The sequence below is a fragment of the Hyperolius riggenbachi genome, chromosome 11 (assembly GCF_040937935.1).
Source record: "Hyperolius riggenbachi isolate aHypRig1 chromosome 11, aHypRig1.pri, whole genome shotgun sequence".
Lineage (NCBI taxonomy): Eukaryota > Metazoa > Chordata > Amphibia > Anura > Hyperoliidae > Hyperolius > Hyperolius riggenbachi.
The window spans coordinates 227,513,815-227,529,236 of NC_090656.1; the positions used below are offsets into that span (position 1 = coordinate 227,513,815).

At 49.8% G+C, this 15,422-nt stretch overlaps 1 protein-coding gene across 1 annotated transcript in view; it reads right to left on the reverse strand.

Moving 5' to 3' along the window:
- LOC137537962 (receptor-type tyrosine-protein phosphatase beta-like) overlaps nucleotides 1-15,422 on the reverse strand; it is a 557,484-nt gene that overhangs the window by 290,002 nt on the left and 252,060 nt on the right. The window contains exon 10 of the mRNA XM_068259886.1: nucleotides 5,139-5,402. Within this exon, the coding sequence (XP_068115987.1) occupies nucleotides 5,139-5,402 (264 nt within the window). The remainder of the gene's footprint in view (nucleotides 1-5,138; nucleotides 5,403-15,422) is intronic.

Below are 15,422 nucleotides of genomic sequence, written 5' to 3' on the forward strand. Positions count from 1 at the left end.
CAAATTGGAGCCGGTCGGATGCCCTGACTACCTGGGGAGCAGTGGAAAGGTTGTGTGGGACTTGGCGTCACCCTTGTTCCAGAAGGGGTACCATCTTTATGTGGACAATTACTACTCAAGTGTGGCCCTCTATCAGCACTTAAAGTTAGAAGGAATCCGATGCTGTGGCACCGTGCGGCCTAGTCGCCGGGGCTTCCCCCAACGGCTCATTACCACCAAACTTCAACGGGGGCAGAGGGCCGCATTGAGTGCTGACGACCTGCTCGCGGTGAAATTGAAGGACAAGAGGGACGTTTACTTTCTGTCCACCATTCACGCAGACACGACAGTTGAAATTCAACGGCGAACTGAGGTCATTGAAAAACCCCTTGTCGTCCAGGAGTATAATACTAACATGGGAGGGGTGGACTTCAATGACCAGAGGTTAGCGCCCTATTTACTTTCCCGCAAAACAAGGTGCTGGTATAAAAAAGTGTCTTTTGCCCTGACCAACCTGGCCTATGCCTAGGGGAGTGTTTTGAGAGGTACCACGAGCAGGTACACTATTAGAAAGTAGGGAACTACAGACACAGCGGTAGGCACACAAGGGTCTCTCAGTGCTATTTCACACTGCTGCGATGCGTTAGGGCAAAACGCCTAGCGAAAGTCACACTTTGCGGTCCTCCCCTACGCCGGAGGTGCTTGACTTAACGCTAGTGCATGCCTACGTTACTGCGTAGATTCTGCGGCAATTTCGGTCAGCCCGGAAGTCATGTTAGTCTATGGCGACGCAGTTCATTACTAGGCCGAATGCTACTCTTGTGGTATTCCCTGAAGGTCTGTTTTGGACGATACGGTGCGGCGGGCTCGATCCACCGGATATGTCAATATGCAGTGTGAAACCAAACATCGGGTTTCCAGAGACCCTTATATACAGGGCTGCCAGAAACCTCTCCTTTCACTTGTGACAAAATGCGGAATGTACTTCGCCACAACTCTGTGCGATTTGCACTTCGCACATTGTCCCATGGGGGAGGAGAGGTTTGTCCTCGGGAGGTAAGTTGAAAAAAAACCAAAAAAAAACCAAAAAACAGGTAAGCAAAAATGTTAATGTTTGGTTCGCAGTGTTAAGGTTTTGATTAAAAAAGTTCAAAGTTTATTAATGTTAATGAAGTAATTGCTTTGCTGCTTGCTTGTTTTTTGGGGGTTTTTTGTATTTTTTTTTCTCTTTTTCCATCCATTAACCTTCCAGGTGGACCGAGCGAACGACTAACCAGCTGCAGCACTGATGGTGCATCCTGATAGAACATTGCGCGTCTGTCAGATTACACACAAGTCGGTGCATGCAGCGCTGCAGGACGAGATTTCTCCTCCGCAGTCAAAAATATACGTTTGCCGAGGCATATGGGCCGAGGAGCGGTGTTGGGGTTTCATATGCTTTGGCAAGCACTTTGTATCAAAAAAGAACTCTGGCAATGATTTGTTCATCCACATCGATCGGTGTGAATGGATAAATCAGGTTTGCCAGGGCATACGAGCTGGTGGGTTTGGATTTTTGGGGCGGCAGCTCCTATGTCCTGGCAGACGCCTTCCCCTCCTTTTTGTATTGTTTTGTCTTTTTTCTTCTCTCTTTCTTCTATCCAGACCGACCAATCAGCTGCAGCACTGATGGTGCATCCTGACAGAAGCATTGTGCTTCTGTCAGGTTACACAAAATCGGTGCATGCAGCGCTGCAGGACGAGAGTTCTCCTCCGCAGTCAAAAAGATAAGTTTGCCGAGGCATATGGGCCGAGGAGCAGTGTTGGGGTTTCATATGCTTTGGCAAGCACTTTGTATCAAAAAAGAACTCTAGCAATGATTTGTTCATCCACATCGATCGGTGTGAATGGATAAATCAGGTTTGCCAGGGCATACGAGCTGGTGGGTTTGGATTTTTGGGGCGGCAGCTCCTATGTCCTGGCAGACGCCTTCCCCTCTTTTTTTCAAATTTTTTTGGCAGATACTTTTTCATCCACATTGATTGATTGATTGTTTGACGTTCATTTTTCCTTTCAGCCCAGAGTGCATTACCCTTATGCCCAATATAAGGAGTACAGCAGAAACTCCTAATACTGGCCATACATGTAATGATTGCAGAGACCCTAAAATGCCAGGACAGACCCCACGAATGATGCCATTTTGGAAAGAGGACACCCCAAAGTTTTCCGTTAGGTGCATGGTGAGTTCATAGAATATTTTATTTTTTGTCACAAGTTAGCAGAAATTGTGTTTTTTTTTTTTTTCACAAAATGTCATTTTCCGCTAACTTGTGACAAAAAATAAAATTTTCTATGAACTCACCATGGCCCTCATGGAATACCTTAGCGTGTATTCTTTCCAAAATGGGATCATTTGTGGGGTTTGTTAACTGTCCTGGCAAGTGGGGGGTGCTAAATTGTAAGCACCCCTGTAAAGCCTGAAGGTGCTCATTGGACTTTGGGCCCCTTAGCAGGGCCGGGCCGAGGCATAGGCTGGAGAGGCTCCAGCCTCAGGGCGCAGTGCACAATTCATTCAGCTGCCATTCCTAATTGTGTATGAAGCAGAAAGAAATAAGAAAAGGGGATACATAGCAGTGACTGCAGGCCAGAGAACTAGATATTAAGGTGTTGGGGAGGTTGTGGGCCCTGTGGCCCTCTTAGTCTAATAGCAATCAGTGTGTGACAGCTGGGGTGGGAGGGATGGAGGGGCGCACTTTGGTGTCTTAGCCTTGGGTGCCGGAGGACCTTGTCCCTGCTCTGCCCCTTAGCACAGTTAGGGTGCAAAAAAGTGCCACACATGTGGTATTGCCGTACTCAGTAGAAGTAGTATAATGTGTTTTGGGGTGTATTTTTACACATACCCATGCTGGGTGGGAGAAATATCTCTGTAAATGACAATTTTTTACTTTTTTTACACACAATTGTCCATTTACAGAGATATTTCTCCCACCCAGCATGGGTATGTGTAAAAATACACCCCAAAACACATTATACTACTTCTCCTGAGTACGGCGATACCACATGTGTGGCACTTTTTTGCACCCTAACTGCGCTAAGGGGCCCAAAGTCCAATGAGTACCTTTAGGATTTCACAGGTCATTTTGAGAAATTTCGTTTTTAGACTACTCCTCACGGTTTAGGGCCCCTAAAATGCCAGGACAGTATAGGAACCCCACAAATGACCCCATTTTAGAAAGAAGACACCCCAAGGTATTCTGTTAGTAGTACAGTGAGTTCATAGAAGATTTTATTTTTTGTCACAAGTTAGCGGAAATTGATTTTTATTGTTTTTTTTTCACAAAGTGTCATTTTCCGCTAACTTGTGACAAAAAATAAGATATCACTGTCTGCAATGTGCTGTGGTAATCTCTATGGCATTGTTATTTCCTGTATTAACTCTGTGTTCCTCTCTGTTCATCTGCATGATGGTGGTGTGAATTATCTCTGTATGTTTTCTTCAGTAAAGACCTCTAACTGGTTATACCGGGCGCCTATCTACATTGGGATTGAGGACATGTCGCTTTGCTGGATGAATGTAATGTATGCTGCTGCTTTGCTCTCCTTGCCACAAGACCAAGCCTCCTGATCCTCTTCCCCCCCCCCCCCACCCCTTCTGCATGGTGGGAGCCATTTGGCAGAGGAAGAGACACTAATGCACTGTGATGTTTTGGGGAAGGAGGTTAAGCAAGGGGCCTGAGTGGCATAGTTTTGCGAGTACGAGGTCGCCGGGATCACAGTATGTCCCCAATCAGGTATATAAGTGGCTGACTCAGTCCTGAGTCAGACAGGAAGTGACTACAGTGTGACCCTCACTGATAAGAAATTCCAACCATAAAACACTGTCCTAGCAGAAAATGGCTTCTGAGAGCAAGAGAGAGATAAAAAGGGAAATTTCTTATCAGTGAGGGTCACACTGTAGTCACTTCCTGTCTGAGTCAGGACTGAGTCAGCCACTTACATACCTGATATTTAACTCTTTCAGGCAGAGAAAGAAAAAAAGGAACACAGCATAGTTATTTGTGTGTTAGGCACTGTACATACACATGTCTACCTCATCAGGTCATGTCAGTTTGGGTATCCTTTAAGTTACATTCGTTATGTTAATTAAATTAGATAGGTAGTATAATCTCTTACCCACCCTACTTTAAAAAACAGGCAAATGTTTGTGATTTCATGGGGGCAGCCATCTTTTTCATGGGGGAAGCCATCTTTTTGGTTGAAAGGAGGTGACAGGGAGCATGAGACATGGTTCAAACTGTCCTGTGTCCTGATCGCCCCTCCCAGCTTCCAATCGCAAATTCAAAATTTACAAAAAAAATTGTGTCAAAGCAGCAGAACAACAACATCAGAAATCTCATCATGCTTTGCACAGCATCAGGGGGAAAATGCCCGGGCAATTTTCTTCTGTGCAGCTAAAAATGTGGCTTGGGTAAGAAAAACTAATTTTTGATGCTGTGAAACTGTTAAAGAAACACCAGGCCTTTTCAGTGCTGCTGAGAAGATTTTTAGTCTGGAGGTCCACTTTAACTCACATTTTATAAGCAATATATTGCATGTATAATATCTAACTTGCTCAGCTTAAATCAGCCATGAATGAATATTTGATTGGCTATGCGATCTGAGGGCAGGTGTAACAAATGATCCCTCTAAAGGTGCGTACACACATGCGACTATAGTCGTTTGTAACGATCGTTCCCCGATCTTTACCAACGACGATCGTTACAAAAAACGAACCACCGACTATTAAGGCAAACGACGAACGAGCCAAATCGCTACAAAAGAAAGTTCTGTCTCGGCGGATTTTAACCAATGACGATCGTTTGCAAAAGTAGTACATCGTTGGAAACGGTCGTTCATACTAGGCTTGACATGCGCATTTCACTATTTCTCCATGGAACTTCTCATTTTTATGCGCAGGCGCAATAGTTGCTTTCTGTGATGTAACGTTCGTTCTAACGATCAGATCGTTACACACATTTTAAATTACCTTTACTTAGGTCGTTCTTTCATCAATTAAAAGTTCGTTCGTCGTTCTTAACGAACGATCGTTGTCGCATGTGTGTACGTAGCACTAGACTGGAAGAATAATCAAGATAACCTCATTTTGTGAACATTGCTTCCATAGGATATAATATACTCACTTGTACAGTCAGTTATTGCCAGAGGGTCTGATAGGGTGACATTATCAGCAGCTACTGTATATACAGTGAATGTATACGTCCCTCCTGGGGTCAGATTGGTTATTGTGGTGGATGTATTGGTCACTGTTGTACTAATTATCAGTGATGTGACATTAGTCAGCACTCTGTAGGTATAGCTGCTCTGATAGTCCAGACTGCTCCAGCTCAGCGTCACAGAGGAGGTGGTCTTATTGCCGACACTGAGAGGTGTCACCACCAGCGGCTCTGAAACACACACAACATAACATATTCAGCAAAGCATTTACTATCTATTACTTATATACAGTAGAAGTCTGGGAATAGTATGATCTGTGGGTCTGATCAAAGGGGGATGAGCGTAGATGGCCAGGAGAGCATAGTAAGGGGGAAGGAAGATGATAAAGAGAACAAAAGAAAACAGGAGTGCATCGCTTGTGCAATAACTTTTTTACTTCGGTAAGACACGCTGTTAAAAGTTTCACTTACAGTGTGTGAGATACAATTGTACCTGTCAAGCCTGCCGGCTATTCTCTCCTGTGCCCCGCGCTTGGCCAGAGATGCGGGGTGCGATGGAACTAGCGTGGAAGTCGGAGGCGGTGGGCGGAACCAGGACGTGGGGATGCCGTCTGACGTCACGACGTTTCGGCGTTGACCACGCCTTCATCAAGTGACGTCACGGCTGGGACGGCAGTGTTTTATAACCACGTGTGTGGGTGGTGGTTACTGGACAGCCTCCTATTGGCTGAAGTACTACGTACTGGAAACTTTATTTAAAGCAATTAAAAAGTTAAAAAAACTTAAGAATAAATAAAAACAAAATAAGAAAACATTTAAACACTAGCGCTGGAACATATTGATGGCCATGCGCAATTAGGACAGGAGATTACCCCGTCATTGCAATCAGCACAGCCGGAATTGCCGAAGCTATTCCATGCGTGCGAGTAAAATGTGTTTACAATCATGAAATAAAATGTAATAAAAATAATGCTGCTCCAGTGAGGAGCACTGTGGATTCAAAAGGGGGAAAGTGATATGACACTGCTGGAATCCACAGTGCTCCTCACTGGAGCAGCATTATTTTTATTACATTTTATTTCATGATTGCAAACACATTTTACTCGCACGCATGGAATAGCTTCGGCAATTCCGGCTGTGCTGATTGCTATGACGGGGTAATCTCCTGTCCTAATTGCGCATGGCCATCAATATGTTCCAGCGCTAGTGTTTAAATATTTTCTCATTTTGTTTTTATTTATTCCTAAGTTTTTAAACTTTTTAATTGTTTTAAATAAAGTTTCCAAAAAGAAAGAGGGACACTTAAGACACACCCCTGTTTTTTCAGGAGGGTGCCAGAGAATGGGAGAGGGTGACAATGGGCGGGAGGAGGGTGCCAGTGGGTGGGAGAGGGTGCCAGTGGGTGGGAAGGAGGGTGGGGAGGAAGGTGCCAGTAGGTAGAGATGGGCCGAACGGTTCGCCGGCGAACGGTTCCACGCGAACTTCGGTGGTTCGCGTTCGCGTCCCGCTGGCGAACCTTTGCGGAAGTTCGGTTCGCCCCATAATGCACCTTGAGGGTCAACTTTGACCCTCTACATCACAGTCAGCAGGCCCAGTGTAGCCAATTAGGCTACACTAGCCCCTGGAGCCCCACCCCCCCTTATATAAGGCAGGCAGCGGCGGCCATTACGGTCACTCGTGTGCTGCCTGCGTTAGTGAGAGTAGGGCGAGCTGCTGCAGACTGTCTCTCAGGGAAAGATTAGTTAGGCTTAACTTGTTCCTGGCTGGCTGCATACCTGTTCTGTGAACCCACCACTGCATACCTGTACTGTGAACCCACCACTGCATACCTGTTCAGTGAACCTGCCACTGCATACCTGTTCTGTGAACCCATCACTGCATACCTGTTCAGTGAACCTGCCACTGCATACCTGTGCTGTGAACCCACCACTGCATACCTGTTCTGTGAACCCATCACTGCATACCTGTTCAGTGAACCTGCCACTGCATACCTGTGCTGTGAACCCATCACTGCATACCTGTTCAGTGAACCTGCCACTGCATACCTGTGCTGTGAACCCACCACTGCATACCTGTTCTGTGAACCTGCCACTGTATACCTGTTCTGTTCAGTGAACCCGCCACTGTATACCTGTTCAGTGAACCCGCCACTGCATACCTGTTGTGTTCAGTGAACCCGCCACTGTATACCTGTACTGTTCAGTGAACCCGCCACTGCATACCTGTTCAGTGAACCCCCCACTGCATACCTGTTGTGTTCAGTGAACCCGCCACTGCATACCTGTTGTGTTCAGTGAACCCACCACTGCATACCTGTTGTGTTCAGTGAACCTGCCACTGTATACCTGTACTGTTCAGTGAACCCGCCACTGCATACCTGTTCAGTGAACCCGCCACTGCATACCTGTTGTGTTCAGTGAACCCGCCACTGTATACCTGTACTGTTCAGTGAACCCGCCACTGCATACATGTTGTGTTCAGTGAACCTGCCACTGCATACCTGTTGTGTTCAGTGAACCCGCCACTGCATACCTGTTCTGTTCAGTGGACCCGCCACTGTATACCTGTTTAGTGAACCCGCCACTGCATACCTGTTGTGTTCAGTGAACCTGCCACTGCATACCTGTTCTGTGAACCCGCCACTGTATACCTGTTCTGTTCAGTGAACCCGCCACTGTATACCTGTTCAGTGAACCCGCTACTGCATACCTGTTGTGTTCAGTGAACCCGCCACTGTATACCTGTTCTGTTCAGTGAACCCGCCACTGCATACCTGTTCAGTGAACCCGCCACTGCATACCTGTTGTGTTCAGTGAACCCGCCACTGTATACCTGTTCTGTTCAGTGAACCCGCCACTGTATACCTGTTCAGTGAACCCGCCACTGCATACCTGTTGTGTTCAGTGAACCCGCAACTGTATACCTGTACTGTTCAGTGAACCCGCCACTGCATACCTGTTCAGTGAACCCGCCACTGCATACCTGTTGTGTTCAGTGAACCCGCCACTGCATACCTGTTGTGTTCAGTGAACCCGCCACTGCATACCTGTTCTGTTCAGTGGACCCGCCACTGTATACCTGTTTAGTGAACCCGCCACTGCATACCTGTTGTGTTCAGTGAACCTGCCACTGCATACCTGTTCTGTGAACCCGCCACTGTATACCTGTTCTGTTCAGTGAACCCGCCACTGTATACCTGTTCAGTGAACCCGCCACTGCATACCTGTTGTGTTCAGTGAACCCGCCACTGTATACCTGTACTGTTCAGTGAACCCGCCACTGCATACCTGTTCAGTGAACCCGCCACTGCATACCTGTTGTGTTCAGTGAACCCGCCACTGCATACCTGTTGTGTTCTGTGAACCCGCCACTGTATACCTGTTCTGTTCAGTGAACCCGCCACTGTATACCTGTTCAGTGAACCCGACACTGCTTACCTGTTGTGTTCAGTGAACCCGCCACTGTATACCTGTACTGTTCAGTGAACCCGCCACTGCATACCTGTTCAGTGAACCCGCCACTGCATACCTGTTGTGTTCAGTGAACCTGCCACTGCATACCTGTTGTGTTCAGTGAACCCGCCACTGCATACCTGTTCTGTTCAGTGGACCCGCCACTGTATACCTGTTTAGTGAACCCGCCACTGCATACCTGTTGTGTTCAGTGAACCTGCCACTGCATACCTGTTCTGTGAACCCGCCACTGTATACCTGTTCTGTTCAGTGAACCCGCCACTGTATACCTGTTCAGTGAACCCACCTACCTACGTGAGTGCACGCAGTGTGATATACCACTCCGTGCATACCCGATATGGACGAAACAGGTAGAGGAAGAGGTAGTGCCAGAGCCAGAGGAAGGCCACCCGGCAGGTCTGCGCGAGGTCGTGTAAATGTAATTTCGTGTGGACCTGGCCCACAGTACAGTGCTCGGAAGAAGGCACGTCCCATCACCTCCCAAGATTGTCAGGACGTGGTTGAGTATTTAGCGACACAGAACACCTCACCTTGCTCAGCCACCAGCGCTACTACTAGCACCACTTCCGCTGCATTTGACACTTCGCAAGAATTATTTAGTGTTGAAATCACTGATGCACAGCCATTGTTGTTACAGCCAGATGAATTTTCACCAGCTCATATATTTGAGTTACCCGGCAACACTATGGATGTAACGTGTAAGGAGGATGAAGGACCTACTGATGGTGCATGTTTGGATTTGTCTGAGGCAAGCGAAGCTGGGCAGGATGATAACGATGATAGGGATCCTCTATATGTTCCCAATAGAGGAGATGAAGAGGGGGACAGTTCAGAGGGGGAGTCAGAGAGTAGTAGGAGGAGAGAAGTTGCTGAAAGAAGCTGGGGCAGCTCTTCGTCAGAAACAGCTGGTGGCAGTGTCCGGCACCATGTATCGCCACCTATGTACAGCCAGCCAACTTGCCCTTCAGCATCAGCTGCTGAGGTCCCCATAGTGCCCACATCCCAGGGTGGCTCAGCGGTGTGGACATTTTTTAATGTGTGTGCCTCAGATCGGACCAAAGCCATCTGTTCGCTCTGCCAACAAAAATTGAGCCGTGGAAAGGCCAACACTCACGTAGGGACAAGTGCCTTACGAAGGCACCTGGAGAAAAGGCACAAACAGCAATGGGATGGCCACCTGAGCAAAAGCAGCAGCAGCACACAAAAGAAAAGTCACCCTCCTTCTCCTCTTCCTCCTTCAGGTGCATCATCTGCTTCTGCCGCTTTCTCACCTTCACAGGCACCCTCCTCCACTCCGCCTCTGCCCTTGAGCGGTTCCTGCTCCTCTGCCCACAGCAGCAGTCAGGTGTCCGTGAAGGAAATGTTTGAGCGGAAGAAGCCAATTTCGGCCAGTCACCCCCTTGCCCGGCGTCTGACAGCTGGCGTGGCGGAACTGTTAGCTCGGCAGCTGTTACCATACCAGCTGGTGGACTCTGAGGCCTTCCGTAAATTTGTGGCCATCGGAACACCGCAGTGGAAGATGCCAGGCCGCACTTATTTTTCGAGAAAGGCCATACCCCAACTGCACCGTGAAGTTGAGAGGCAAGTGGTGTCATCTCTTGCGAAGAGCGTTGGGTCAAGGGTACACCTGACCACGGATGCCTGGTCTGCCAAGCACGGGCAGGGCCGCTACATTACGTACACAGCCCATTGGGTGAACCTGGTGGTGAACGATGGCAAGCAGGGCGCAGCGGACCAAATTGTGACACCTCCACGGCTTGCAGGCAGGCCTCCTGCCACCTCCTCTCCTCCTGCTACATGCTCTTCGCTGTCCTCCTCCTCCTTGGCTGAGTGGCAGTTCTCCTCTCCAGCTACACAGCCCCAGCTCCGCAGGGCCTATGCTGCATGCCAGGTACGACGCTGTCACGCCATCTTAGACATGTCTTGTCTCAAAGCGGAGAGTCACACTGGAGCAGCTCTCCTGGCTGCTCTTAAGAAACAGGTGGATGAGTGGCTGACCCCGCACCACCTGGAGATAGGCAACGTGGTGTGCGACAACGGCAGCAATCTGCTTGCCGCTTTGCATATGGGGAAGCTGACACACATACCCTGCATGGCACATGTCATGAATCTAGTTGTTCAAAGATTTGTGGCAAAGTACCCTGGCTTAGCGGATGTCCTGAAGCAGGCCAGAAAGTTATGTGGGCATTTGAGGCGGTCTTACACAGCCATGGCACGATTTGCAGAAATTCAGCGGAAAAACAACATGCCGGTGAGACGCCTCATTTGCGATAGCCCGACTCGCTGGAATTCGACCCTGCTCATGTTCTCCCGCCTGCTAGAACAGAAGAAAGCCGTCACCCACTACCTCTACAACTACAGTAGAATGAAACAGTCTGGGAAGATGGGGATGTTCTGGCCCGACAACTGGACACTGATGAAAAATGCATGCAGGCTCATGCAGCCGTTTGAGGAGGTGACCAACCTGGTGAGCCGCAGTGAGGGCACCATCAGCGACTTAATTCCCTACGCTTACTTCTTGGAGCGTGCTGTGCGTAGAGTGGCGGATGAAGCTGTGAATGAGCGTGACCAGGAACCGTTACGGCAGGAACAGGCATGGGACCAATTTTCATCAGACCCAGCTGTTTCCTCAACACCTGCGGCAGCACAGAGGGGGGAGGAGGAGGAAGAAGAGAAGTCGTGTGCAGAAGACGAGTCAGACTCAGAGGATGATGAGCAAGGTGTTTCTTTGGGGGAGGAGGAGGAGGAGGAGGAGGGGACGGCGGCAGGAGAACACCCGCAGCAGGCGTCGCAGGGGGCTTGTGCTGCTCAACCTTCCCGTGGTATTGTTCGCGGCTGGGGGGAGGAGGTTGACTTACGTGACGTCACTGAGGAAGAGCAAGAGGAGATGGAGGGTACTGGATCCGACTTTGTGCAGATGTCGTCTTTTATGCTGTCCTGCCTGTTGAGGGACCCCCGTATAAAAAACCTCAAGGGGAATGAGCTGTACTGGGTGGCCACACTACTAGACCCTCGGTACAGGCACAAAGTGGCGGACCTGTTACCAACTCACCGGAAGGTGGAAAGGATGCAGCACATGCAGAACCAGCTGTCAACTATGCTTTACAATGCCTTTAAGGGTGATGTAACAGCACAACGCCAGCAAGGTACCACTGCCACTAATCCTCCTCCCGTGTCCACGCAGTCAAAGACAGGACGCTCCAGCGATCTCATGGTGATGTCGGACATGCGGACGTTCTTTAGTCCAACGCCTCGCCGTAGCCCTTCCGGATCCACCCTCCACCAACGCCTGGAACGGCAGGTAGCCGACTACCTGGCCTTAAGTGTGGATGTAGACACTGCTGTGAACAGCGATGAGGAACCATTGAACTACTGGGTGCGCAGGCTTGACCTGTGGCCAGAGCTGTCCCAATTTGCCATCCAACTTCTCTCCTGCCCTGCCGCAAGCGTCCTGTCAGAAAGGACCTTCAGCGCAGCTGGAGGCATTGTCACAGAGAAGAGAAGTCGCCTAAATCACAAAAGTGTTAAGTACCTCACCTTTATCAAAATGAATGAGGCATGGATCCTGGAGGGCTGCTGCCCGCCCCAAGACTAAGTCAGTCCCCGCACACACAGCATCTCTGCCTGCACGCCGTGTGACTGGCTGCCTGGGCTGCCCCAAGAAGACTAAGTCGCTCCCAGTCCCTCCACACAGCATGTCTGCCTGCAGGCCGCTTGACTACCTTCTCCGCCACCACCAACAGGGTCCGGGACTCCAGGCGGATTGCTGAATTTTTTAGGCAGCTGCTAGCAGCGGCCGCTGTAATAATTTTTCTGGTGCGTGTACATGACTGCCTAATTTTTCCGGCTGCACTGCGGGCAGCTGCAACAACAAAAGAAAAGGCATGTACATGCGCCCATTCCCCTTCGTGATCATTACCTTGCCGTGGTGAAGGGGCTTGCGTATCACAATGAAGCAATGACCGGCGCCTAGATGAGTGTCTCGGGGGGCACACAAAAGATAATAAGGTCGTTGCTTCATTGTGGTCAGACCAAATTTGATCAGCTGGACAGTCACTGTTCTGTCATTCAGCTACATCAGCCAGGCGACCATATGGGCTGTAAAGCCACCAAAACCTGCACTCTCGCCATGGTGCGCACCAGTCCAGCACGGCCATCACTACACAAACAGCTGTTGGCGGTGCGTTACACGGTGAGTTTGGTGTGTCAGTGTGAAGCAGTACCTTAATTACACTACCTGATTGATGTATACACATGCAAGATGTTTTAAAGCACTTTAGGCCTGTCATTTAGCATTCAATGTGATTTCTGCCCTTAAAACGCTGCTTTGCGTCAAATCCAGATTTTTCCCCGGGACTTTTGGCATGTATCCCACTCCGCCATGCCCCCCTCCAGGTGTTAGACCCCTTGAAACATCTTTTCCATCAGTTTTGTGGCCAGCATAATTTTTTTTTTTTCAAAGTTCGCATCCCCATTGAAGTCTATTGCGGTTCGCGAACTTTAACGCGAACCGAACGTTACGCGAAAGTTCGCGAACCCGGTTCGCGAACCTAAAATCGGAGGTTCGGCCCATCTCTACCAGTAGGTGGGCAGGAGGGTGTCAGTGGGTAAGAGAAGGGTGACAGTGGGTGAGTAGGAGGGTGCCACTGGGTAAGGAAGAGTGTGCCAGTGGGTGGGGAGTGCCACGGGTTGAAGCGGAGGGTGTCACTCTGGATAAGGAGGAGAGTGCCACTAGTTGGGGAGGAGGGTGCCAGTAGGTAGGGAGGAGGGTGCCAGTGGGTAGGAGGAGGGTGCCACTGGTTGGGAAGGAGGGTGCCAGTAGGTAGGGAGGAGGGTGCCAGTGGGTAGGTGGAGGGTGCCACTGGTTGGGGAGGAGGGTGCCAGTAGGTAGGGAGGAGGGTGCCAGTGGGTAGGAGGAGGGTGCCACTGGTTGGGGAGGAGGGTGCCAGTAGGTAGGGAGGAGGGTGCCAGTGGGTAGGTGGAGGGTGCCACTGGTTGGGGAGGAGGGTGCCAGTAGGTAGGGAGGAGGGTGCCAGTGGGTAGGAGGAGGGTGCCACTGGTTGGGAAGGAGGGTGCCAGTAGGTAGGGAGGAGGGTGCCAGTGGGTAGGTGGAGGGTGCCACTGGTTGGGGAGGAGGGTGCCAGTAGGTAGGGAGGAGGGTGCCATTGGGTAGGAGGAGGGTGCCAGTGGGTGGGGAGGAGGGTGCCACTCTGGGTGGGGAGGAGGGTGTCAGTGAGTGGGGAGATGGCACCCACTTTGGGTTGGGAGGAAGATGCCACTGGGCAGAGAGGAGGAAATATAATGATCGAGGCACCAGCCACGCTGATGAGTTATGCAGGGATGCAGAGAGGAGGCCTGCATCATTCCTCCCTTCCTCTAGGTGCAGTGGTGCGGGTGGTTATCTTACCAGTCCATGCATTCCGGCAGCTGGCTTCCCTCTACTTCCTGTTTCTCACCATGATGCCTCATGGTAAACACGAAGCATAGAGGAGCCAGCCGCCGAGACACATGGACTGGTAAGATAACCTCCCACCCCGCTGTGCCTATGCTCTGCAAGGGGACACAGGAGACGGCCCATGGAGAGGGAGGGAGGAATGATGTTGCCCCCCTCCCTGCATTACTCATCAGCGTGGCTGGTGCCTCCTCTCTGCCCGGCCGGGACATAAGGAGTGTGCCGCAGGACAGTGGGAAAGACCCCCAACCCTGGGCAGTCCCGCAGAATTCAGGATAGTTGGGGGTTTTAAAAGACGTCCATGGCCCCCATCCCCACCAGGCCTCTCTGTGAGTATGGGGGTGAGAGATGGCCCGAACAGTTCACCAGCAGACAGTTCCCAGTGAACTTGGGCTGTTCGCCATTCACATTTACTGCAAATGTTTTTGAAAAAAATGTGCGTTCGCATTTTTTACACTAAGGTCCATTGCCACTGACTTTAGCTATTAATAGAAAATCCCCTGTACAAGCTAGAAACACCAAATTTGCAGGATATGTTAAGGAGGACAGTGGGAAGAAGAGGAACAATTTTGTTCACAAAGACCTTATAGTTTTGGAGAAAATCAATTTTACATTTACGACAGGAAAAAAGTATACATCTAAATGCGGTAAATGACAGATAATGTATCAACCTAATGGTAGTGTAAATTTACATGTATCAAAAGAAAGAGCAGTGAATATCATGACAGGGTTTCCAGGGGGTCTAAACGCAGTGTGTACTGGAAGTGGAAGTAGCAGCGCTTTAGCCAAGGATCCCTAGTTTACAGTCGCAATATGGCTATATAAGGATACCTGGCAACTATACCTATTTTTGGACCATTTGATTAGATGTTCAGTGTGGGAAATAAATAAAAAAAATGACGTGGCATCCCCTCTCCGAGCCTCTTTAACTCCTTGTCCCCATGCAGGCTGGGATAGCCAGAATGCGGAATCCCAGCCACGTGGGGCTCCGCACCCTGAGCTGTACCAGCCCACATGATTTATCGCATGGGAGGGCTCTGGAGGACAGGTAGGGGCCACCAAGCCTTCCACTCTCCCCCACAGCACTTGTCCAATCCATGGACAAGGGGCTTTTCCATCTCCAGTGCCCCAGGAGGAAGTGGGGCTGACAATGCCCTGGGGGGGGGGTTATGGTGGCATCTGGGAAGTCCCCTTTAAGAAGGGGATCTCCACATGCCAGCCCCTTGCCCAGGAGAAATGAGTTTAGGGATACATGGTATCCCTTACCCACTTCCACTTAATTAACCATTAATACATACCTTTAAAAAATGTTTCCATGCCACTATC